This window comes from Phyllobates terribilis, unplaced genomic scaffold (assembly GCF_046119375.1).
Source record: "Phyllobates terribilis strain yellow unplaced genomic scaffold, ASM4611937v1 Scaffold_3__8_contigs__length_932513732, whole genome shotgun sequence".
Classification (NCBI taxonomy): Eukaryota; Metazoa; Chordata; class Amphibia; order Anura; family Dendrobatidae; genus Phyllobates; species Phyllobates terribilis.
Genome location: NW_027362763.1, coordinates 129,798,461 through 129,824,339, shown reverse-complemented (window position 1 = coordinate 129,824,339; position 25,879 = coordinate 129,798,461). Strand labels below are relative to the sequence as shown.

The 25,879-nt window shown below is 43.2% G+C and overlaps 1 protein-coding gene across 2 annotated transcripts in view; it reads right to left on the bottom strand.

Annotated features, from left to right (window-relative positions):
• NBAS (NBAS subunit of NRZ tethering complex) overlaps positions 1–25,879 on the bottom strand; it is a 760,680-nt gene that overhangs the window by 537,707 nt on the left and 197,094 nt on the right. For both annotated transcript variants that reach the window (XM_073674140.1, XM_073674141.1), the window contains exons 26-28: positions 19,524–19,657; positions 17,905–17,967; positions 9,043–9,165 (exon numbers count right to left, since the gene is read on the bottom strand). In XM_073674140.1, the coding sequence (XP_073530241.1) occupies positions 9,043–9,165; positions 17,905–17,967; positions 19,524–19,657 (320 nt within the window). The remainder of the gene's footprint in view (positions 1–9,042; positions 9,166–17,904; positions 17,968–19,523; positions 19,658–25,879) is intronic.

Genomic DNA, 25,879 nt, shown 5'->3' with positions numbered 1-25,879 from the left:
CAGGACGTGCGGTGACGTCACTGATCGGCTGATGGTCACGTGACCATCAGTTGATCAGTGCCGATAGCAATCAGCTTATGGTCACATGACCGATCAGCTGATGCTCACCTGACACTAGGAACATTCACAAGAATGTTCCCAGGGTGATTAGCTCACCGGGGCTGATCAGCTGGTCTTCAGCTGATCAACCCCAGTGACCTCCTGCAGCCTGTATACTGACAGGGGGTGATTTTACACCTGTCAGTATACAGTGCTGAATTCTACAGCTGTGACATTAGTGATTTGTGTGTGTCCCAGATCATCAGGACACTTGGCGGTACATGGACTGCATCGTTGACAGCGGACAGGTGAGAATTATGGTTGTTTGTTATTTTATGTTTTTTTTCAGAAAATCGATGGCTTCGCGGAGGCGTACAAAGAAAAAATAAATTTAAAAACCGTGTGTTTATTTCATTAAAATACTTTATTCTGGCAGTGTTTTTATTGAAAAGGCGGTGACTATATTTTACCACGCGGTTAGTAATTGGGGCCGCCAATACAAGGCTGACGTGAACCCCAACCCCACTCGCCAACGCTACAGGGCAGTGGGGAGAGCGAGGCCAAGCGCCAGATTTGGCACCATTTCTGGGACTGCTAAGGGGTAATATTAATAGCTGCGGAGGGGGCTAGTATCCATGGCCCCTTCCCTGGCTATTAATATCAGTCCGCAGCTGTCTAGTTTAGCTTTTGCTGGTTAGATTTTATAGGGGGACCCCACGTCAATTTTTTTCTGAGGTCCCCCTGTAATCTAGCTAGTAAAGGCTAAACAGCTGTGGGCTGATAGTAATAGCCAGGGAGCATTGTTGGCTAATGGCCCCTTCCCTGGCTACTAAATATCAGCCCCTAGCGGTCGGCTTTCCCTATGCTGGTTATAAAAATGACGCTGGTGATAGGCTCTGTGCCCATCATTAAGACGTAGCAGCGCATTGCAGGCATATTTTTTGCTGCATCCAAAACATTGCATTTTATTAAACGCAGGTAAATTCACATGTGTTCACTGAACAGTGTGCATTTACCGCATTAAATACGTTCTACTAGACTAGCAAATCCGCAAGAGAATTTGACATGCTGCAGTCTTGAAAGACGCACAGCATGTAAGTGTCCGCGGGTGATCCACAGCCTCTGATGCACGCATAGTGGACATGGGATTTCTAGAGATCCCTTCCACTATGCTGTAACATCTGGACACTACGGGTTTGACGCTGTATAAACACGCAGTGTCAAATCTGCAGCGGCTCCTGACCGTGGCCACGTACCCAAACTCACCCGCAGCATGTAAATTTCTGTAGCGGACACGCTAGTTTCCACTGCAGATTATGTCTGATTGAAGTGTCATTATATGCGGTGGATTCACATGTACCGACAATAAAAGTGCGGTATTATAACATCGCATTTTGGAAGCAACAAAAATACGTTGTGTCCAAAGCGCTGTTGAGTGCCGTTTGTGGGGACGTAGCGGCTAACGAACCCAATGTGAGATGTTAATTATGGCCAGGGAAAATGTTTGCAAATGGCACCTTCCCAGGCTAAAAATAACAGCTCACAGCAGCGGCATAAATTACATGAATAAAAATGCTTATGAAGATTGGGCGAATGGGACTAGCTGACACCTAGGTCTTTTGACTGGTGATGAGAAGGCGTCAGTCAGAACTTTTTATGATCAATCTTAAAGTAAAGAGTTAAATATACACACAGACACAGAGCAAACACTTTATTTGAAATACAACAAACACATTCAGACACAATCATTTAAATGAACCAATATACTCACCCCAGTTCTATAGTAATCCAAGGGTTTAAGCAATGTCCCACCAAATAACTTTATTTAGCTCCAAAAAGCATTCATTGATGTACAAAAAAGCTTCAAAAAAACACCTCAAAAACTCACTTCAAATCCGCATGCGTTTCTTCTGCCAGGGAGAGGAAAAACGCTCAGGAAATTTCTGCTTCAACTCCGCATAGTATGCACATAGCCTTAAACTCCCGGACACTCATTTCAGTTTTTTGCTGCATTATTTTTTGTTTTAGAAATATTTAACATTTGTACTTTTGGAGCACAGTATGTGAAATCTCTGCTTGTAGTGCAACTGGGCGTTTCTTCAGTCTTCACTGAGGATGCTGCAAATTAAAGAGACTGCTAGACTAATAGATCAGCTGCTGAGCTGTGTTTGGCAGGGTCTGGGCTGGAAGAGTGAAATCGCACACCCTTAGGAAAAAAAACTGAAGAAACGCCCAGATGGACTGCAAACCAGAGATTTCACATACTGCACTCCAAAAGAAACAAATGTGAATATCTCTGCAATGGAGCTATGAAGCCCAAAACTGAGAAAAACTGCAGAATCAGGGCAGCTCAAGAATTTTTAGGCTAGGTTCACATGTTGCATTTTGCTGTGTGTTTTTTAAATTCAAATTAAAAGCTGCATTTTAAAGTACCACCAAAAGCTAGGAGATTCCAGAAATCTCACGCACACAGTTTTTGAAAACTGCAGCAAGTCGCTTCTTTCACCGTTTTCTCACCCATAGAAAGCAATGACAAAGAGTAAAAACACTACAAAAACGCAGCAAAAAATGCAGGTATCAGGTTTTGCTGCGTTTTTAATGAAAAACAGCAGGTACAGCAGTATGTGATGTCTTGGTGTTCTCACCTGAGAATGGCATTTAGGATTGGTACAGTTTAATTAACTTAGTAATATGTGTAAAGCAAACATTGGCTGATCAACTCAAGGGACTAAAGTGTGAAAGTAAACAGTGTCCTACAAACTCAATGCACTGCCAATGTCTTATGTAAACTATTCCTGACCAATTCACCTCCCCCCGCTGCTACATTTTATTTATACTACATTGTATATTTTTTTCATGAACTCATGTTTTCACCCTGAAAGCAGCACAAATAGTAGTTAAAAGCAAGCAGTTTTACCACACTGTTTTTGACCAGTCGGAAAACTACTTGACCTTGTGATTACAACCATTAATATGTTGCAGAGATTAGGCAGATTTTTGGAGAACATTCTACAACACTTTCCAGGAGTATAGGATCTTCAACATCCCATCAACATATTCTGGAAAAATTCAGCACCAGAATCAAACCATGTTGATGATTTTGATATCTGCATCATTCACTCTTGCAAAAAATAAAAAAAACATCATAGTCCGTCACCTAATCTGCCTGACGCACGTGGATTTTGTAGCAGATTTTCTACAGATTTGCGACTAGAATCAAGTTTTAAAAAAAAAAAAACACAACTCTGAATATAACCTTATAGGCAATTTGTCAGCAGATTCCCATTTTTATTGTTCCTCCATTTGGAAGGAAAAAAAATTTCAGTCCAGGATCATTGTTGAAGCTCATTGTATCGATTGCTTTCAGTGAATGAAAACGTCCGCTGTTAAATTCCAGAGGACGAGCACCTCTCCCGGAAAGGTGATGGATGCAAAAATTTACAGCGACGAGACGTGCACCTCTGTGGTCGCCATCTGACCAGGACAGATTAAGCAATGGACTTTTTCACTTATTGACAGTAAGCAAAAATATTGATAATTTTTAGAAACTGATGAAGCAAATCTATTAGTAATTGGCATGTCCTTTTACATAGTGAATAACCTTTTTTTCAGTAAAACCGGAGTGCCCCTTTTTAAGGGATTGCCCAGTGCTAGTAAATTATGGCTCCTCCTTTAAATAGTGCCACACCTGTCCACAGGTTGCGTGTGGTATTGCAGTTTAGTCCCATTTGTCTTAAAGGGAATCTGTCAATAGGATCAACCCTACTAAGCAGTCTATATGGGCATGTAGGTTATAGAAAGCTGAACAAAATGATACCTTGATATTTGTTATCTGATATCTTATTCCAGAGAAATTCACATTTTTCTTAATATGCAAATGAGCTGTTAAGATCTAGGGGCTGGACATAGATCTCCCTGAAAATCTGCCTCCAGAGCTTATATTAAATGAAAGGGGTCGTTACCGGTGTAAGACATGTAATGACTGACAGCTTGCTCTAATGATCTACATGTCTCACACTGGTAACTTCCCGTTTCATTTAAAATAATCTCTGGAGGCAGATTCTCAGGGAGATCTATGTCCGGCCCATAGATAACAGCTAATTTACATGTTGACAAAAAGGTGGATTTCTCCGGAACCATTCATCGGATCACAGATATCAGGGTATCATTTTATTCAGCTTTCTAAGACCTACGTGCCCATAAAGATGGCTTAGAAGGGTTGCTCCTACTGAGAGATTCCCTTTAAAAGGGAACCAGTCAGGAGGATTTCACTATAGAAACTAGTGGATGGCTATATCGGTTTTAGTACAGCAAGAAAAAAAAAAAGCCACATGCTAATTGGTCAGAAAATTAATTGGGGGTGTGTCTATGTGCTCAGAGTGCATACACACACCCCTAAAGCACTTCTTGGCTAATTTGCATACGACTTCAAAGCTTGATTTCTCAGCGCTGCCACATCCGATCACTACAAGACAGGCATCATTTTTCTCGTTGTCCTGTGACTTACACAGCCGTACCACTAGTTTTATTAGTAAAATAATTGGACAAGTTCCCTCCAATAGAGCTCAGCTGCAATACCAGATACAACAAATGGACAGGGAGGCGCTGTTTCACGAATATGACAGCTATTTTTGTTTTCTAATTCCAGAAAGCCCTCTTAATTTCGATAACATGTCTTTCTCGGTGGCGACTGTTCCAATCCTACAGACCCCCTGTGAGAACGCGCAGCCTTATTTTTAGCTTATCCGTCTCTTACAATCTGCTTCATTATTTATTATCTGGCTTTTGTGATTAAAACGCACGACGCCATTCGTCTTTCTCCAACCTTGGAAGATTTGCTTTCCGTTTAGGGGATATCATTCTCCTAGATTAGACTATTGATTGGGTGTTGTAATTACCGGTTTCTGTCCAGCCATTATATCACTGATATCGGCAATAAAAGGACCCGGCGTCTTCACTTTCACCTGGGCTTTATCATAAGGGGATTGTATTGGGTCAGCAGGTTATTCGGCCTGTAAATGTACAATGCATTGGAGAAATCCCAGGGAAGGTTTCGCACAAAGTTAAGAGGCCGTGTTGTTACTTCTGAGAAATGTTTCATTTAGAAAGTATTGATTGCTGACGGGGTACATAATACATGGGGTATGTAGTGAACGCTGATGGACCAACAACATGAGAAGGTTTATACTCCGGAAAAGAAAATGTAGAAAAAAAGTAGAAGAATGATAAAAAATAACTATCATGCCTTGAAAAAGTATTCATACCCAGTGAACTTTTCAACTTTTTTTCCTGTTAAAATCCCAATAAAATACAGCCACGTTTTTGGATGTATGTGATTTACCAACACAAAGTAGAAAGTAATTCCAAGTGCGGTGCAATTGCAAAAAGTGCATTTCCACAACACTTTTTTTTTTTATAATGTTCCCTATATGTTAAAACTGACCTGCCATTGTGATTCTCCAGGTGATTACGAGTTTGTAGATACCAAACATGTATAGGCTCTTTTAAATTTAAGCAGTGAAAAAAAATTCTGAAAATTTTAAGAAAAAAAAAGTCGCTATTTTCCAAGACCCGTACCGTCTCCATTTTTCAGGCTATCGGGCCGGGTGAGGGCTTATTTATTGCACGCTGAGCTGATGTTTTTATTGATACTATTTTGGGGTAGATACGATGTTTGATCCCCCTGTTATTGCATTTTATTGCAATGTTGCGGCAACCAAAAAAAACGTAATTCTTTAGTTTCGATATTTTTGCTCGTTACGCAGTTTACCGATTGGATCAATTTACTTTATATTTTGATAGATTGGACATTTCTGAACACAGTGATACCAAACTTGTATTTTTTTTTGTTCTATTTTGAATGGGGCAAAAGGGGTGTGATTTGAACTTTTAGACTTTTTTTATATTTTTTAAAACATTTTTTTTTTTACTGACTTCAAAAGTCCCTTCACAAGACTTGAAGCTGTGATTTTTCGATCGCTTGTGCTACACGGGCCGGTATTCATCGGAGATGTAAAATGACAAACATGGGGGGGTCTTCTGCAGACCCCTGGCTGTCATGACAACCTATTGGCGCCCCGCGATCACATGACAGGGCTGCTGATGGGCGGGTCTTATGACGCACTCAAGTTAACAGCCGTGGGTGGATCGCGATTCCACCCACGGCTCTTAAAGGCACATGACAGATTATCAGATCAGCTGTTATGTGCTGGGAAAGATGCAGGCTCAGCGTCTGATCCCGCATCAAAGAGGGGTAGGTGACCTAAGACGTATCAATACGTCCAAGGTTGGAAAGGGGATAAAAATTACTTTGGTCTTGCATCAAAGATCGAAGCACTGAAGTACGGCAGTGCCATATCATCACTTAATGTAAGTGAATGTGGTCATACCGCGACCTGCAGGTTGTAGAGACAACGACATGATAGAGGAATTGGATGGAAGCTTTATATGATGTGATGGGATGTCACTAGGATACCCTATTTATTTTCTATGAGGTGACCTCCAGGGTCATCGTGTCCAACCCCCTGCTCAATGCAGGATTCACTAAACCATCTCAGGCAGATGTCTGTCCAGTCTGTCCAGCCTCTGTGTGAAGACTTCCATTGAAGGAGACCTCACCACCTCTTGTGGCCGCCTGTTCCTCTCATTGAGTTTCTTCTAATATCTAATCTGTATCTTCTCCCGTTCAGTTTCATCCCATTGCTTCTCGTGTTTCCATGTGCAAATGAGAATAAGGATGATCCCTCTACACTGTGACAGCCCTTCAGTAAACAGCTATTAAGTCTCCTGTCAGCCTGCTCTTTTGCAAGCTAAACATTTTCTCTTCTCTGAACTTGCTCCAGCTTTTCAATGTCTTTTTGAAGTGTGACCTGAGAGAGTGGTTAAAAATAAAAAAATAAATGTATACTTACCCTCCGATGGCCCCCGGTGTCCTGCTCACTCCGTTCTCCCTTGCCGGCAGCGGTAACTGAAGGACCTGCCGACGTCAGCGTCGCGTGACCCGTCACATGACTCTGACGTCAGCGCAGGTCCTTCAATCCACCGCGAAGTGCCGGGAAGCAAGGAGGAGCGCAGCGTGGGCCGCTGGAAGGTAAATATACATTTATTTTTTATTTTATTCTTTTTTTAATGGTACCTGGGTGTGGAGGAGACTCTCCTCTCCTCTACACCCGGGTACCATCCGCACATTAGAACGCGCCAATTACGCAAGTACAGATGCAGTCTTGCGGAATTGGCGCGTTCTAATGCAACTCAATGGCGGAGAAAATGCAACACTTCCGCAAAATAATTGGTAGTGCTGCGTTTTTCTCCGCAATGATAATCCGCAGCGGAAATTTCTGCAGCATGTGCACAGCACATGCGGATTATCATTGGGGGACATGGCAGGCCTTCTACCATGCGTTTCTAATGCGTTTCCGCAGCTGCAAAAACGCTGCAGAAACGCATTAAAAACGCATCGTGGGCACACAGCCTTAGCATCTGCGCACACTTGCCAGAACACGTGCTCAATTGTCTGGCGTGGAGCATGCACCCTGGGAGATATGTGCTAATATAACATCATCAGCAACACTCACTTCCCGATGCAGAACTGATGGGTGCTGGACAACCCCTTTAATAAAGATCAACCATTTTATCCAACCAACTAATGACACAATCATTGTTTGGAATGAAGTCTTGCCTAAATTTTTCATCTGTTAGTTGATAGTCCCGTAACAATCTTTCCGTGACTGGTTCCAAAAAGATTGCATGTCCTTCACCCAATGTCAAGGAATATGTATAGTTTGTCTGATTGACTAAGACGACCAAAAAGATCTTAAGTGATTATGGTTGTACAGGGGCAAAATAGATTACCAAACAATCACTCATTCACCAGCCATCCAGTTATTAATCTGCTTCTGAACCTTTAGGCTCTATGTCCACAAGGCTATCACCAGATTTATAAACATGTCACATTAATTTAAAATGGGCCCTTCAAAGGAGGAGCTGTCTCTCGCCAGAAATATTTACTTGGTGTAAATTCCTTCATTCTCCTAAATCCGGCAAGGTTTCTCTTTTGTTCCTGCACCTTTCCATTCCTTTGATACAGCCCTCTTCTTAGTGCAAATAAATCTATTATTTTTAGTCAAAGGGGCATGTACCTCAAGAAGACACCCACAGAGAAGAGTTGAGGACCACGCCCACTTGACTACCAGCACTGGATTTATATACAGGGAAGAGGGGGCCAGGAATGAAAGAAAGACGACGCCAGATTCAGAAGAACAAAGGCATTTGCACCAGGTAAAAAAAAAAAAAAAACATTTGTAGCAATTGTAGAATTCCCGTTGAATTAATGTGGGGTTCCAGAATAGCAATGAGAACAAAAACCTAAAAACCCCTAAAACAATAATCATGAAAATAAAACCAAAAATGCAGAAGTGAGAGGAGAACAACCTGGGCCTTGAGTGAAATGAAGACTGATGGCAGTGGTTGTTAACGGTGTATAGTAGTGAGTAATAAAGCACCCCTTTATGTTCGCCTCGAGTATTGGGGCAAATTTACCAATTCAGTCTAATATTTAGATGGCCTAAAACGTGCCGAATGTATCATCAAATCTGCATTTCTAGCACCTTTGTCCACCGGTACGTCACCTCTTGGTTGTCTAATTTTGGAGCCACTTTTTGCCACCTAATTTTTTAGTGTAAAGGTGTCGCACCTTAGGCCAAACACACAATCTTGTCAAGTCAACAGCAAAAATGTCTAAAGCCCATGATAATCAAGTCTTAAACTTGGCGCAGTATGTGACAAAATGCACCAAACACTTGGCGTATTTTCTGCCGAAGTTGAGGCCGTCCTGGTAAATGTTCTCCGTGGTCTGTATGCAGGACCAGCCGGCAGCCCGGATATGTCGGTGCTCTACCTAAATCCCAATTAACAAGGGAATTGATAACAACCAATATTTCCTGTGCTCCGAATAACAGGTAAGATGCAGTTAAATTAAGGCAAGCCTAATATGAAGGCCCTTACTTGCGGCCAGTGTGCCGGGTGAGTCTTATGATCAGCTTACGAGCTTCATCTAAACTGGACTGTGTCTCCTTCACAAATGAAATAGGTTTCTGCAGTCCGTGCTTCTCCAGGATCTCAGACACGCTGTCAATACAAGAAGCATTACATCATCACTAATAGACATCGGCGGCCATCAATTTATCAAAGTCACAATCAATTAACATGTTACTTTCTTTAAGTATTATATCTTTATAATGCAACATGAAGCCAAAAGCGCTTAAAAGGAATACAAAAGAAAAAAATAAAAGCTTAAAAAGAAAATTAGTAAATGAAACAAAAACAAAATAATAAACAAGATGCTTAAAATCTATAAAAAAAGATAGCAAAAAAAGAAAAAAAACAATATGCCTAATACCTATAAAAAAAAAACAATAAAAATAATAATATGATTTAAACCTATAAGTTAAATTTAAAAAAAACCTATATACTTAAAACCTTTGACCCCCATTCCTCCCCAAAAAATAGTCTACTCAGCATACATTGTGTGTGTTTTATAGAGGTACTTCTACTTGAACTACTTTATGGCATTCACAGGATATATCAAAGACGTATGGCAGGTGGAGGGTCTATGAACAAACCCACCTTTTGGTACAACAGAGGTCCATTTAGCGGGTGTTTTGAGGAACGACCCTTCCACCTGACCAGTCAGGTTTTAACAAGCCCTCAGGGTATGGTTGACGTTCTCCTTTTTTCAAGTCATTCCAGTACTGCTGCAAATTTTGAGACATTTTCGTTAGATGTCCCTTCCTGAGCATAGGCGGAGAAAAAGGCTGTAGCGATGCTCAAGAAGGGATGCGCAGAAAGCATGCTCTGCGCATGTGCGAAAACTGCAGAAGTGCTGGAACGACTTGAGTAGCAGGGAAGGACATTAATCATTCCCGGAGAGGGCGGATTACAGGTACTGAGTCCACACCACACCGGGGAAGGTGATGATCCACTGGACTAGTCCTAGGTCATTTGCATATGGCGATAGTTTCGGTACACATATAAAGGTTGGATTCGGATGACTCTACACTGTAATGGTAGCAGTATGGAAGGCTTGGAGGACCTTCAAGGATCTCTTTAAATAGTTTTCAGTCGGGGGCATGGTCTTATGGCTGCCTGAGAGGAAAATCATTCTGCTCTCCTCATCTCCCTGACCAGCCATCCTGACTGTAATCTCTCGCTGAAGCTAAGGAATCAGTAGAGCTTCACTTTACTATGGCTAGTACAAAGAAGAAAACTAATGGGAAGTCCTCCCCAATCTGACCAGCCATGGTCATCAGATATGGAGATACCCCTGACTAGTGCTGCAGATAACTTCTCCACTCCAAGTAGTGCACTGTTGCATATTAGAGCTGCTAAATTTAAGAAATACTCCAGGATCCCAGACGGCTTACAAGGCCCCACACCGGACCTCTCTCTGCCTGCGGAAGATGAATTCTTAACTTCTCAACCGCATTGTCCTCAAAGATCCTCTTTGCTCTCCTGCAAACATAGAATAGAAAATTTGCCCAGATTCTGTCAGCCATCAACAACTGTCAGGCCATGTTAGTCACTAAAGTGGAAGAACTTCAGCAAGACTTCATGATTTTGAAACAAGACTTGCAGAAAATTAGAGCGCACACATCAGAGACGGGGCACAGAGGACTATGTCGGCTTAAACTGCAGAACTAAAGAAACAAATCAATGCATCTAGTGGAAGAGCAGATGATCTTAAAAATCAGCTCAGAAGGAATAATATAAGCATAGTTGGCCAGCCGGAGAAAATCAAAGGGGCTGACGACATACCATGTATTGAAAGCTGGCTGAAAGGACTGTTGGGTGCAGAAGTCTTCTTGCCATTTTTTTTTACCATCGAGAGAGGACAAAGTTACCACATGGCCAGGTCCTCCTGGTAGCACTCCTAGGCCATTACTGGCCCAAATATTGCATGATCATGATAGATATGCCATACTCAGGGCAATCCGCCTTAAAAGGAACCAGTCTGCTCCCCCGTGTCATCCAACCCAGCAGCATTCACCTATGTATGAGTAAATTCCCTGCCTAACCAGCCCTCTGAACTTCCGGACATGCGCAGTGCTCACTTCTTTAATGATTTGCATTGATTCTCAAGGGTTGCTATTGCTAATATTTTCATTGTGTTAAAAAAAAAATGAAAAATAAAGCCTTTTAAATAAAAAATAATCGTTTTCAATCAACAGAGTCATTACTGAAGATCCAGCTGGACATGCCTCAATAATTAAGGCCGTCATACCCCTTAGCACATTGAGTTTCCGACAGCTGATCCTTTTGTTCTCCGGGAAATAATCTCATAGGAGCCATCGGCCGAGAGCTCAAGTGTTTTCTATGTATGGGAGACTTGGCCGACATTTATTGTGTCTGGTGGTCTTTACACAAAAGCAAACATTAACTATAAAAAGCCAAAAAGGAAGATCTAGCAGAAGACCCAGCAAGAATAATAACAGGCATGTATTTAAGTGTCGTCTTTGCGGTAGATCTTCCAATGTCACCTGGTCACCTGGGACACTCGGACACAAAGCAACTTCTTCAAGGTCAGGAGGAGACCACAGAAGGATACAGATCAGAATCTCCGGCAAGTCTCCGAGTGTCATTATTATTCAGACCACCGAGCTAATCCATCTACCTGCTGTAACTAGATAATGAAGCTGTACATTTAATAAAGAGACTTCATTTCCACCACCAGCACTTCCCATATGGAAAGCTGCCAGAAGACCAGCAAAATAAAGTTGGGAATAAAAACAGATTATAACGTAAAAGATCGTGTAAGAGAAATCCACAGGGAGGAAGAAAACCATCATGTAGGAGGTAGAGGGAGACCTCGGTGAGTCCCAGAGATAGCGCTCCTTCCCCTAAACTAATGAGAATGTAACAGCTCCTTAGGTAACTTGATTCTGCCAACGGTCAGTGCAGGAATCACTTACACCCTTGTAAGCAGCAATTGTGAGGGCCAAACAAAGAAAAAATCTCAAAAACTCAGCATTTCATGTCATTAATCCATCAACAGACGTGACAAGATTGAGGATGTAAACCATGTCTGGGCATCATGAATATGGGCACAGCCTACAAGTAAGCACCTCTGTGGAGGGAGATGGTCACACACTGGATGGATGGATGGATGGATGGATGGATATAGTTGCAGTCTGATGTAAGTCATTTAGCGGAGCAGACAAATATCTCTGACGGGAAGGAGAAAAAGGAAAGGAAATTAAAAAGGGACTAGAGAAGTGAGACAAGAAAAAAAAGTGGTCAGGGGGTAAAAGAACAGACAGGGAAGAGTGGGCTTTGGAAGGTCAAGCGGGCATGGAGGGGGGAAGAAAGCGAGCATAGGTGGAGAGGGTTAGAAAGGGCACAGGTGGTGGGGAGAAACCAAGAAAAGCTATTACAGGCACCGGGGGCGGCGCGGCTAGAACAGGCACCAGGGGGGGCGCGGCTAGAACAGGCACCGGGGGGGGGGCGCAGCTAGAACAGGCACCGGGGGGGGCGCAGCTAGAACAGGCACCAGGGGGGGGCATGGCTAGAACAGGCACCAGGGGGGGGGCGCGGCTAGAACAGGCACCAGGGGGGGGCGCGGCTAGAACAGGCACCAGGGGGGGGCGCGGCTAGAACAGGCACCTGGGGGAGGTGTGGCGAGAACAGGCACCTGGGGGAGGTGTGGCGAGAACAGGCACCTGGGGGAGGTGTGGCGAGAACAGGCACCTGGGGGAGGTGTGGCGAGAACAGGCACCTGGGGGAGGTGTGGCGAGAACAGGCACCTGGGGGAGGTGTGGCGAGAACAGGCACCTGGGGGAGGTGTGGCGAGAACAGGCACCTGGGGGAGGTGTGGCGAGAACAGGCACCTGGGGGAGGTGTGGCGAGAACAGGCACCTGGGGGAGGTGTGGCGAGAACAGGCACCTGGGGGAGGTGTGGCGAGAACAGGCACCTGGGGGAGGTGTGGCGAGAACAGGCACCTGGGGGAGGTGTGGCGAGAACAGGCACCTGGGGGAGGTGTGGCGAGAACAGGCACCTGGGGGAGGTGTGGCGAGAACAGGCACCTGGGGGGGTGTGGCGAGAACAGGCACCTGGGGGGGTGTGGCGAGAACAGGCACCTGGGGGGGTGTGGCGAGAACAGGCACCTGTGGGGGTGTGGCGAGAACAGGCACCTGTGGGAGGTGTGGCGAGAACAGGCACCTGTGGGAGGTGTGGCGAGAACAGGCACCTGTGGGAGGTGTGGCGAGAACAGGCACCTGTGGGGGTGTGGCGAGAACAGGCACCTGTGGGGGTGTGGCGAGAACAGGCACCTGTGGGGGTGTGGCGAGAACAGGCACCTGCGGGGGTGTGGCGAGAACAGGCACATGCGGAGGTGTGGCGAGAACAGGCACCTGGGGGGGGGGGGTGGCGAGAACAGGCATGGGGATAGGGTGGGGGGGTGATGGGGATAGGGTGGGGGGGTGATGGGGATAGGGTGGGGGGGTGATGGGGGGGCACAAAGTTAAAGGGATTTTCCCACAAACAAAGGTTCATTTAATCAATAGATCTTGCGATAATAATTTCCATGTTTGGATTTAAATAAAATGTTCCTGTGCTGAGATAATCTTATAAATGTGCCCCTGCTGTGTACTGTGTAATGGCTGTGTCTGACCGTACAGGAACATGGTCTGATCATAACACATCTCCTGGACAGGGAGTAGCAAAATAAAATACTGACATTACAGCATGGGAGTGCAGATGATTCTTTTTGTGAGGTAAATCATTTCCCTGTCTCTTTCTTTAAATAATGTTTTACTTCAAAGTAAAAATTTTTTAGGATCCCGTGCTGTCCTGTCTATATACTCTCTTTTGCGTCTCCCCCTACCAGGAGATGTGGTATGATCAGACCATGTTCCTGTACGGTCAGACACAGCCATTACACAGTACACAGCAGGGGCACATTTATAAGATTATCTCAGCACAGGAACATTTTATTTAATCACATCCAATTGTGGAACTTATTATTATTCCAAGATCTATTGATTAAAATGTACATTGTTTGTGGGAAAACTCCTTTAAGGAGAAAGTGAAGAAATGAAGAGAAGTAAGGGAAGAAGGTTTAGACAGGAAGGAATGAGGAGTAAGGAAGGGAAGGTATACCTCTCTGGAGCAAGAATACATAATGAGCAATCATCCGAACAACCAGGTACAGAAACCACAACAGCTGAAAGATCAAGCTGACCATCGGTGGTGTCTGACTGGAGACTTGTATAACTCGTTCTGGAGGAGAACATTCTGTCCTCGGCACTTTAGGGCGCAGGTTCTCATTCTACGAGTCCTATGGGATTGTGATTTGGTTCTATGCAGAAGAGTCCAAACCCATTGTGGTAAATCGGAGGACAAATATTTAATAAAAAACTTGGAAACGTATGTGGGAATGAAGGAGATGACGATGAATCTCTGAAAGACTAGGAGGTTTCGTCATTCAGGAGTCATGGAAAGCAAAGCGTCAATTCCCAGGGAAGCTTGTATTAGTGGATATGTTATCGGGCTTCCTCCAGCCTTGCCACAAACTTTATGAAAAAGATGATATTTATGATTTGATTCAGTTTCTCGCGGGTAGAATTTATCACTAAATCTATCACACAATATATATTTTTTGCAAATACTGAGCCAGCAGCGGCCGTGAACAAGGCTGTTGGGCCCGATGCTGTGTAATTTATAGTTTTTCTTAAAGACTTTTCAAACTTTTGAATTTTTTCTTTATTTAATTTAAAAAAAAAAAGTAGAAAATGACGGCTGAAAATGTTGTTAGACAAAGTAATAAATCAAATTTTTTCTGTCTCCGTTAGACCCAGCGCTGTCGACATGAAGGTCCTCCTGGTATTTGATCATGTGCTGCACCACTGACACTTGACAATTTAGTTCAGTAACTGACCAGTCAGTAGTAAACTGGTACCGGAGGACCGTCACATCGTCAGCACTGGATCTGTAGGGGAAGAGAAGAGCTTGTGAAATTTTACATTTCCAGCTGTTTTTCAGTTTTTTTTTTCTAAAAGCTGCATAACCACTTGAGTTTTCCTGTGAAATGTAATTTTCTAACAATTTCCCGCAGATTAATCAGCTTTAGACTTTTCTGGAGAGACAAATTTAAGGGGTTAACCCATCTGACAATTTCATACCCAATGTGCTGAACGGCTATTAAACGTTGTTTAACATTTATTTATATTGTTTCAAGCATATAAAAAAAAAATCGAATTTCTTCGCTTCGTTGTGCCCCACTAACTGCTGTGAGGATCCTGTGCTGCTGGGTGGGTGGGAACTAAACAGATCAGTCTCCTTCCCCCTCTGGCAGCTCATTGTGTCCCACTTTCTGCTGCCAGGAATTTGCGCTGCTGGGGGTGGAAACTAGCCAGATCAGTCTCCTTCCCCCTCTGGCAGATCAATGTGACCCAGTTTCTGCTGTGAGGAATCTGTGCTGCTGGGTAGGCGGGAACTAAACATATCAGTCTCCATTAAGTGCTCCTGTGTACTCTGTGAGAACAGCTGTCAGAAGTCTCTACTCTCCGACACTGCTCCGGTCTCTGTGATTTGGCTGCAGTGGTTATGTCCCGCTGCAGACCATCACTGAGCTCCTTTAAATCAGCAGAGCCGCTGAGGTCAGTGATGTGCACTGTAGTCGTGACATCACCCCTGTACCCAAAGCAAAGAAACCAGAGCAGCGGCGGGAATCCGGCACTGTTGGAGGGAAGGGAAAGTACTATCTATGGCTATACACTTTAATCACTAGGTTGTGCCATGGTATGTACGCAATTATCCTAACTAGCTATTTTTTTCTAACATAGTCCATTGACTGCTGTAAAGCATGTCTAAATGCAGCAGCTCAGGATAGATGGCTGTCCCCATGTTCATAAAAAGAAAACCGATTTAAATAAACAATCAGAAAATAAAAACAGTAGAAAAAACAAATATGTAAAGTAGCATATGTAATAGTGGGAAAAAAAGTGAAATTCTCTTTTAAATGACATTACTGTGTAGGGAAAAAACAGGAATTTTGTTTTGTATATTCAACTTGCGGAAAATCCATTGAATTACAGCACTAAAATAATGCTTGAGATTTTAAAGGGAATATATCACCAGGTTTTTGCTGCTCCATCCAAGAGCAACATGATATAGGGGCAGAGACCCTGATTCCAGTGATGTATCACTTACTTTACTGGATGTTGTAGATTTGATAAAAATCACTGTTTTATCTGCTGCAGATTGACCAGTTCTCTGTAAGCTTAAGTCTGCATAACCCTGCCCACATAACTGATTGGCTGCCTATTAACAGTGTAAACAGAAAGCTACCAATCAGTGATGAGGGTGGGGTTTGACTACCTGACTGCAGGTTTACTAGTCCTCTAGTGAACATCTCCTGCTGATAAAACAGTGATTTTATCAAAACTACAGCAAGCAGCCCAGTAAGTGACACATCGCTGGAATCAGGATCTCGGTCTCTACATCTTGCTGCTTACAGGTTAGGCAACAAGAACCTAGTGACAAATTCCCTTTAAACCCTTAATGACCTTGGACGTATAGGTACGTCCAAAGTTGCCTCTCCCTGTTTGATGTGAAATTGCAATTCACCCGCTACTGTTAACATGTTAAATGCCGCTGTCAAGCTCAGACAGTGGCATTTAACATGGATGTGTTGGAAACAAGTCGTAAGAGATCGGAACGCCCATCACATGATGAAGGGTCAACGATTGGTTGGCATGACAACCCGGGGTCTGCAGGAGACCCCGGTGGTTGTCAAAGCCCACCTTGTCAAAGCTCAGCACTCATAGCAGATGAGCATTTCTGCAACACATAGCAGGGCCTCAGCCCTGCTATTTGTAGCACAGGCGATCAGATGATAGCAGCTTCTAGTCTCCCATGGAAACTATTGAAGCAAGTGAAAAGTGGAAAAAAAAATGTTTTTAAAAATATTAAAAAAAAAAAAAACCTTTCGCCCCATTCAAAACAAAACAATTAAAAAAAAAAATCAAAAATACATATATTTGGTATCACCGCGTTCAGAATCGCCCGATCTATCTATATAAAAATAATTAATCCGATCGATAAACGGCGTAGAGAGAAAAAAAATCAAAACGCAAGAATTAAGTTTTTTTGGTCGCCACAACATTGCAATATAATGCAATAACGGGCGATCAAAACATCGGATCTACCCCAAAATGGTATCAAGAAAAACGTCAGCTCAGCGCGCAAAACATAAGCCCTCACTCAGCCCCAGATCCAAATGGAGACGTTGAGGGGCTCAGAAAATGGCAACTTTTTTTTTTCTTTATATAAACTTTGAAATTTTTTTTCCACCACTTAAATAAAAAAGAAACTATACATGTTTGGCATCTACGAACTCGCAATGACCTGGAGAATAATAATGGCAGGTAAGTTTTAGCACTTACTAATCAAGGTAGAAATAAAAACAAAACTATTGTGGAATTGCACTTTTTTTTGCAATTTCACCACACTTTGAATTTTTTTTCCCGTTTTCCAGTACACGATATGGTAAAACCAATGGTGTCGTTAAAAATACAACTCGTCATACAAAAAACAAGCCCTCCCATGGCCATATTGGTGGAAAAATAAAAAAGCTATGGCTCTGGGAAGAAGGGGAGCAAAAAACGAAAAAACAAGGTTGTAAATGGGTTAAGAAATTTCATGCACAAATTATCCAGTGTAAATTATCAGGAGCTGCGGCTTTGAGATCTGTATATTATTGCTGCAGATTTCACTTCTTGGAAAGCCAATGTTGAAATCTATTTCACCTCTTCACATAATCTACGGAGGATCGAGGAGGGACGAGCTGGTGAAAATCGAATGCGAGTTACCTGAGGATTTGCTCGAGCTGATCCACCTTGTCGTGGAGAGATTTAGTTACGTCTGTCTCCGCGCTGGGGAGAAGAGGAGACACAGTGATCAGATAGCGGCCTGTCATTTCCTGCAGTTATTAATATGGCATTACTGAGTGACACCGACAATAAGTCCCCGCTCCGCGCTCACGGAGGTTTAACAGGTTTGCACAGTTTTGAATCCAAGACTTATATTTTTTTTATTCTCCTATCACAAAGTTAAGATTTATGACCTGCACAATAAAAAAAAAAACCTAAAAAACTAAAAATAAAAAACAAAAAGAAATTAATAAATTCTACAACCATTAGATGGTATTCAAAGAGTAGAAGACCATCCAAATCTATGGAGACACGTCCAGCATAGAGATAAGTGGATTTATGGAAGGGCTGGTGTGGACCCTCATGTCACCTTCTTACAAGATTTTGAAGGGTAGGAGGATTTCACCTTTATTAAATAAAAACTGTATTCTAAATTGCCACCAATAAACAAGAATGTCACCCTATACTGGCACCAATAAAAACTTCACCCTATATTGCCACCAATAAATAAAAACTTCACGCTATATTGCTATCAGCAAAAAATGACTGTACAAACCAAGCACTGGCTGCACCATCGGCGTGGCTGAGCAGTTGAGCGCACCTTTCCACTTACTTATTCTCCACCCATCTGGCTCTCCTGTCACTCAAGGAAGAAGAGTGTGGCGATAGATTGAAAATAAGTAGGTCGGAAGATGCACTGAACTGGATGCAAAGAGGGCTTGGTTTTAACAGTCATTTCGTGCTGATAGATTCCCTTATCCAACACATGTTCGCTATAACTGACGATAAGTGGACCAAAAGAAGCGATCCCTCAACCCACCTCACTTGGTCACCCTTTGACTCCTCAGATCCTACCTCACTTAGTCACCCTTTGACTCCTCAGAACCTATATTTCTTTTCTTTCTTTTGAGTCCCTATTCCATTTTCATGAAGGTTTAACAGCATTGTAGAATAACTGATAAGATTGCCCCGCAGAGGTGACCGCGTCATACGTGACAAGCGAAGGCATTTTGTTGAGTTCCATTGAAACATTTTAAAGGGGTTAAAAAATTTTTTATAGAAGAAAGAAATGGGTAAAAAAAAACCTGTGGCTATAACACAGGCTGCTCTATTAATCTCGGGTGGGGCAGGAAGAGATGAAGTCCTGTTCATCGGCCTGTGACTTGACTTCTCATTGGATGTGGTTCTGATATAGCGTCATTCCAGGCCACCTGACTGTTGCAGCCAATCACTGGGCTCACAAGTCAAGTGACCATAGAATGGGATTTAACCACTTCCTGGCTTCCTGTCCCGCCAGAAACAACCAGAACAACCAGAGCTGGAACCCTCGGTGATCGCACGGGGGAGGGGACATAATTTTATAATTTGCACTTATCCCCATATTCTTTTTTTTTTTTTTTTTTTTTTTTAATCATCTCCTATGGTGGCAACATTAATCTGCATATAGATGGATGGATTACAGCTACTCAATCATTAGTGATATAAAATGCTAGAAAAAAATCTAGAACTTGTACAAAATTGACTAGTATCATTCTGCATCAAAAAAAAAATTCTCTTACCCGTAACCCCTCTGCGGTAAGCACTCAAGAATGTCATAGCAGAAGGAAAGCTGGTCGTCACGCTCACAAGTGTAGATGGACTCCAAAGCGATGATCATCAGCTGATCCTGATCAGGGATTAGCTTTTGTTGGCACTAAAAAAAATAAAAAATAATAAAATAATATTATTTATTATTGATTGTTATTAATTATTAACAATAATCATAATAATTAAAAATAATAAAAATAAAACCCTCGGCCCAAAGCTCCTGCTCATCATTTTTTTTTTTTTTTGCTTTCATCGTTTCCTCCTTGCGATTTTTACAATACATTGGTCGGAAAAAAGACAAAAAAAATATACATATATTTGAAGTGGAGTGCAATTAAAAAGAAAACAATGGAATACCACTGATATTTTTTGGGTTGTGCTCCTACATTACTCACTTTATGGTAAAAACAGCCTGGCAACTAGATTCTAAGGGTGAGTACAGTCACGTGGAATCCCAGTTTAACCCCTTCATGACCGGAGTATTTTCCGTTTTTGCGTTTTTTTTTTCCCCTTCTTACCAGAGCCATAACTTTATTTTTCGGTCAATATGGCTGTGAGAGGGATTATTTTTTGCGGAACTAGTTGTCCTTTTGAACGACATCACTGGTTTTACCATATTGTGTACCGGAAAATGGGAAAAAAATTCCAAGCACGATGAAATTGCAAAAAAAGTGCAATTCTAGTTTTTGTGGGTTTTTTTTTTACCATGGTCACTGAATGCTAAAACTGACCTGCCATTATGATTCTCCAGTTCATTATGAGTTCATAGATACCAAACATGTATAGGTTCTTTTTTATTTAAGTGGTGAAAAAAAGGCGAAATTTTCCGAGACCCGTAGAGTCTACACTTTTCGTGAGCTGGGGTGAGGGCCTACTTTCGGCACGACGAGTGGATGTTTTTATTGATACTACTATGGGGCAGGTATGATGTTTTGATCGCCCGTTATTGCATTTTATTGCAATGTTGAGGCGACTAAAATTTATTTTAGGACATTAGTGCACGGGATACATGCAATTAAATTATATATGTATATGTGGCACCCCAGGGGTCTGGTCTCCACAATAATAGCAATGTTATGTCTGAGAGCAGGTGGGAGGTCTCTTGGTCAGGAATCCTATGCATGCCACACCTCCTGCCCAGTCCTGGGAGGGGAAGAACTTCCCCTGTATAAACCTGGGGCTGAGGCAGGGTTAGAGAGTTGAGAGGGAGAGTTCAGCCAGGAGGGCTGACAGGGAGCTGTGGCTCCGGCTGGGCCCAGCTCCTGGGCCATGCCAGAAGTAGAGACAGAGAAGAGAAGCAGCTATGGGAAGAAACAACAGGAGCTCTGTGGGAGCAGTGTTACAAGGAGTCAGGGGCTGGCAGCTGCAGAGCTCGCCCTGACTGAGAAGATTTCTTACCGGACCCGGAGTCCGAGGCTGTGGGGACTAACTCCTACCCAGCAGCAGAATCCGTCAGGCAGGGGATTTCAGGTCCTCTGGCCAAGAAACCCGAAGGCACGGTCACACGCATGGGACCAGCACCGCCGTCGTGGAGCGGAAGCTACTAGAAGGCCCCGAGTCACCGGCCATACGGGTGAGCACCACACGGTACACTCAGGGACGTGGGCTACTTATACCCGCTTCTAGCAAGGTAGCCAGAAGAGTATCGTTAGTTTTGGGAGGCCTACAACTCCGCCTGGCCAGGGGAGATCCCATTTGCTCAAGGACTGACCAGGCCCCGATCGCTAGCCAGTACTCCGGGAGGGTCTATCTTTATCACCAGTAAAGACCCTGAATTACACCGCATCGTCTCTGAGTGATTCCTGCTACCCCCATCATCCACGTCGGCTGCCCTGAGGCCATACCCCTCCCGTTGGGGGTGATACTATCACGCTGCACAATCCTACCACCGGCCTCAGCGGTCTGCCCTGCAGCGGCAGCTCCTTCGCTGCATTCAACGGGTGGCGTAGTCGTCCAACATCCAATGCTAATAGACCGCCACTTAGTTTGACTCCCTGGGCACGGACCGGATCACCGCCACGAGACTACAACCCTCAAAAGATCCGGCTCCGGGTAAGCTCCCGCGTGCGCAACGCAGCGCGACACAGGCCCAGGGGCGCGTCATATACATATGCACACATTTATACAGACACACACTGTATATGTATATATATATATATATTAATATACAGTTATATGAAAAAGTTTGGGCACCCCTATTAATCTTAAGCTTAATGTTTTACAAAAATTGGTGTTATTGCAACAGCTATTTCAGTTTGATATATGTAATAATCAATGTAATTACACAGGGGATGGATCTTTCAGCAAGACAATGATCCAAAACACGTCTCCAAATCTACTCAGGCATTCATGCAGAGGAACAATTACAATGTTCTGGAATGGCCATCCCAGTCCCCAGACCTGAATATCATTGAACATCTGTGGGATCATTTGAAGAGGGCTGTCCATGCTCGGTGACCATCAAACTTAACTGAACTGGAATTGTTTTGTAAAGAGGAATGGTCAAAAATACCTTCATCCAGGATCCAGGAACTCATTAAAAGCTACAGGAAGTGACTAGAGGCTGTTATTTTTGCAAAAGGAGGATCTACTAAATATTAATGTCACTTTTCTGGTGAGGTGCCCATACTTATGCACCTGTCAAATTTTGTTTGAATGCAGATTGCACATTTTCTGTTAGTACAATAAACCTCATTTCAAGACAGAAACATTACTGTGTCCAACAGTTATTACATATATCAAACTGAAATAGCTGTTGCAAAAACACCAATTTTTTATAAAACATTAAGCTTAAGATTAATAGGGGTGCCCAAACTTTTTCATATAACTGTATAAAGTCATGACCAAAAAAGTGTTGGCACCATTGAGCTTGTTCCAGAAAATTAAGTAATTCTCCCAGAAAATTATTGAAATTATACATGTTTTCTTATCCACATGTTTATTTCTTTTGCGCATATTGGAAGAACACACACAAAAAAAAAAAAAGAGAGAAAAAAAAAAGGCAAATTGGACATAATTTCACACAAAACCACAAAAATGGTCTGGACAAAAAACTGTTGGCACAGTTCAAAAATTGTAGGTAAACAACTTTGTTTCAAGCATGTGATGCTCATTCAAACTCACCCGTGGCAAGTAACAGGTATGTGCAATATGAACATCACACCCGAGACCAGAAAAAAATGGGAGAAGCTGACTCAATCTTTGCATTGAGTGTCTGTGTGTGCCACACTAAGTATGAAGTACAGAAAGAGGAGAAGAGAACTGTCTGAGGACTTGGGAACCAAAACTGTTGAAAAATATCAACACACTCTAGGTTACAAGTCCATTACACACACACTTACATTTTTATTTTGCTTTAAGGAAATCAATAACTCTTAGTCAAACCCTTCAAGTCCTGTACTAAGCTTTACACAGTACATCAGTTTTACTTGCAAAAGTTCCTTAAAATATCTATCTGATCTCCAGTATTTCCAATAATCCAGGCTTTTGGCTGCTATAGTCTTGCTGGGTTCTCAGAATTTCACTAAACTTGCCAATTTTGCCTACATTTCTCTTCTACGTTGTAGAAATCAAGCACACACTAGAATGTAGTGATGTACAGATGCGTAGAAATCTATATTTATTTCTTTACATCAACATGACTGATTGCTGGCAGCATTATTTGCATTATAAAGGACGCGTTTCTAATCCCAGAGTTCCAGATTTGCATAAAATTCTCTCCCTAAACAATTATGAGGGTGAAATATCTCAACGTCAAATTAGTTAATCAAGGATTAAAGCGGCTCACGAAATCTTTTAATCTCGGAACCCTAAATGATGCAGATGAAGTATGATTTATTGTTCGCACATCTGTAGCGCGGCCTCATTTGTAATGTGAACGTGCCGCCGCCGCGGCTTAATTATTCAAAGCTGTTGCTAAGCTATGAAAAAATAAATAAATAAAGTAGGCTCTTATTATACAGCGTTCTCACACTGCTCAAACTCCAAATCAACAGCGCAAGTACTCCGCTCACAACGACTACGAAACAGACACCGCCAGACTATGCTGCACTGTCTATAGTAGGGACTGTCATCGTTACTCAGGGGCGAGGACAGCTCAGCCAATCACTGCTCAATGCAGTGACACGCCTCCATCAGTGATAGGCTGAGAGGTCGTTCCCCGAATGTCAAGAGGGACCAATAAGCATGAGAAAGTAAGCGGAGGGGGACTAGTGAAACCAGCTTTACGTCAATTGATTTTATAAAATTTAAATTTTAATACTTTAAAAAAAAATGAAATCGATATACTGTATATACACACACTGCTCAAAAAAATAAAGGGAACACTTAAACCACAGAATATAGCTCCAAGTAAATCAAACTTCTGTGAAATCAAACTGTCCACTTAGGAAGCAACACTGATTGACAATCAATTTCACATGCTGTTGTGCAAATGGAATAGACAATAGATGGAAATTATTGGCAATTAAGACACCCTCAATAAAGGAGTGGTTCTGCAGGTGGGGACCACAGACCACATCTCCGTACCAATGCTTTCTGGCTGATGTTTTGGTCACTTTTGAATGTTGGTTGTGCTTGCACACTAGTGGTAGCATGAGACGGATTCAACAACCCACAGAAGTTGCTCAGGTAGTGTAGCTCATCCAGGATGGCACATCAATGTGAGCTGTGGCAAGAAGGTTTGCTGTGTCTGTCAGCTTAGTGTCCAGAGGCAGGAGGCGCTACCAGGAGACAGGCAAGTACACCAGGAGACGTGGAGGGGGCCGTAGGAGGGCAACAACCCAGCAGCAGGAGGAACAGGAGGAGCACTGCCAGAGCCCTGCAAAATGACCTGTAGCAGGCCACAAATGGGCATGGGTCTGCACAAACGGTTAGAAACCGACTCCATGAGGGTGGTATGAGGGCCAGACGTCCACAGATGGGGGTTTTGCTCACAGCCCAACACCGTGCAGGATGCTTGGCATTTGCCACAGAACACCAAGATTGGCAAAGTCACCACTGGCTCCCTGTGCTCTTCACAGATGAAAGCAGGTTCACACTGAGCACATGTGACACACGTGACAGAGTCTGGAGACGCCGTGGAGAGCGATCTGCTGCCTGCAACATCCTTCAGCATGACCGTTTTGGCAGTGGGTCAGTAATGGTGAGGGGTGGCATTTCTTTGGAGGGCCGCACAGCCCTTCATGTGCTCGCCAGAGGTAGCCTGACCGCCATTGGATAACGAGAGGAGATCATCAGACCCCTTGTGAGACCATGTGCTGGTGCGGTTGGCCCTGGGTTCCTCCTAATGCAGGACAATGCCAGACCTCATGTGGCTGGAGTGTGTCAGCAGTTTCTGCAAGATGAAGGCATTGAAGCTATGGACTGGCCCGCCCGTTCCCCAGACCTGAATCCGATTGAGCACATCTGGGACATCATGTCTCGCTCCATCCACCAACGTCACGTTGCACCACAGACTGTCCAGGAGTTGGCGGATGCTTTAGTCCAGCTCTGGGAGGAGATCCTACAGGAGACCATCCGCAACCTCATCAGGAGCATGCCCAGGCATTGTAGGGAGGTCATACAGGCACGTGGAGGCCACACACAATACTGAGCCTCATTTTGACTTGTTTTAAGGACATTACATCAAAGTTGTTTCAGCCTGTAGTGTGTTTTTCCACTTTAATTTGGGGGGTGACTCCAAATCCAGGCCTCCACTGGTTAATAAATGTGATTTCCATTGATGATTTTTGTGTGATTTTGTTGTCAGCGCATTCAACTTTGTACAGAACAAAGTATTCAATGAGAATATTTCATTCATTCAGATCTAGGATGTGTTATTTCAGTGTTCCCTTTATTTTTTTAAGCAGTGTATATGTGCATACACACCTACACACACATACATATATACACATATATCTTGCTCAAAAAAATAAAAGGGAACACTAATATCCCACATCCTAGATTTCACTGAATGAAATATTCCAGTTGCAAATCTCTATTCATTACCTAGTGGAATGCATTGAGAACAATAAAACATATAAACGATCAATGTAAATAAAAATTAATATCCCATGGCGGTCTGGATTTGGAATACTACTCAAAATCAAAAGAGGAAAATCAAATTACAGGCTGATCCAACTTCAGTGGTAAATCCTTCAAGACCAGGAAATGCTAGTGTATGTGGCCTCCACGTGCCTGTATGACCTCCCTACAATGCCTGGGCATGCTCCTGATGAGGCTCAGTATTGTGTGTGGCCTCCACGTGCCTGTATGACCTCCCTACAACGCCTGGGCATGCTCCTGATGAGGCTCAGTATTGTGTGTGGCCTCCACGTGCCTGTATGAC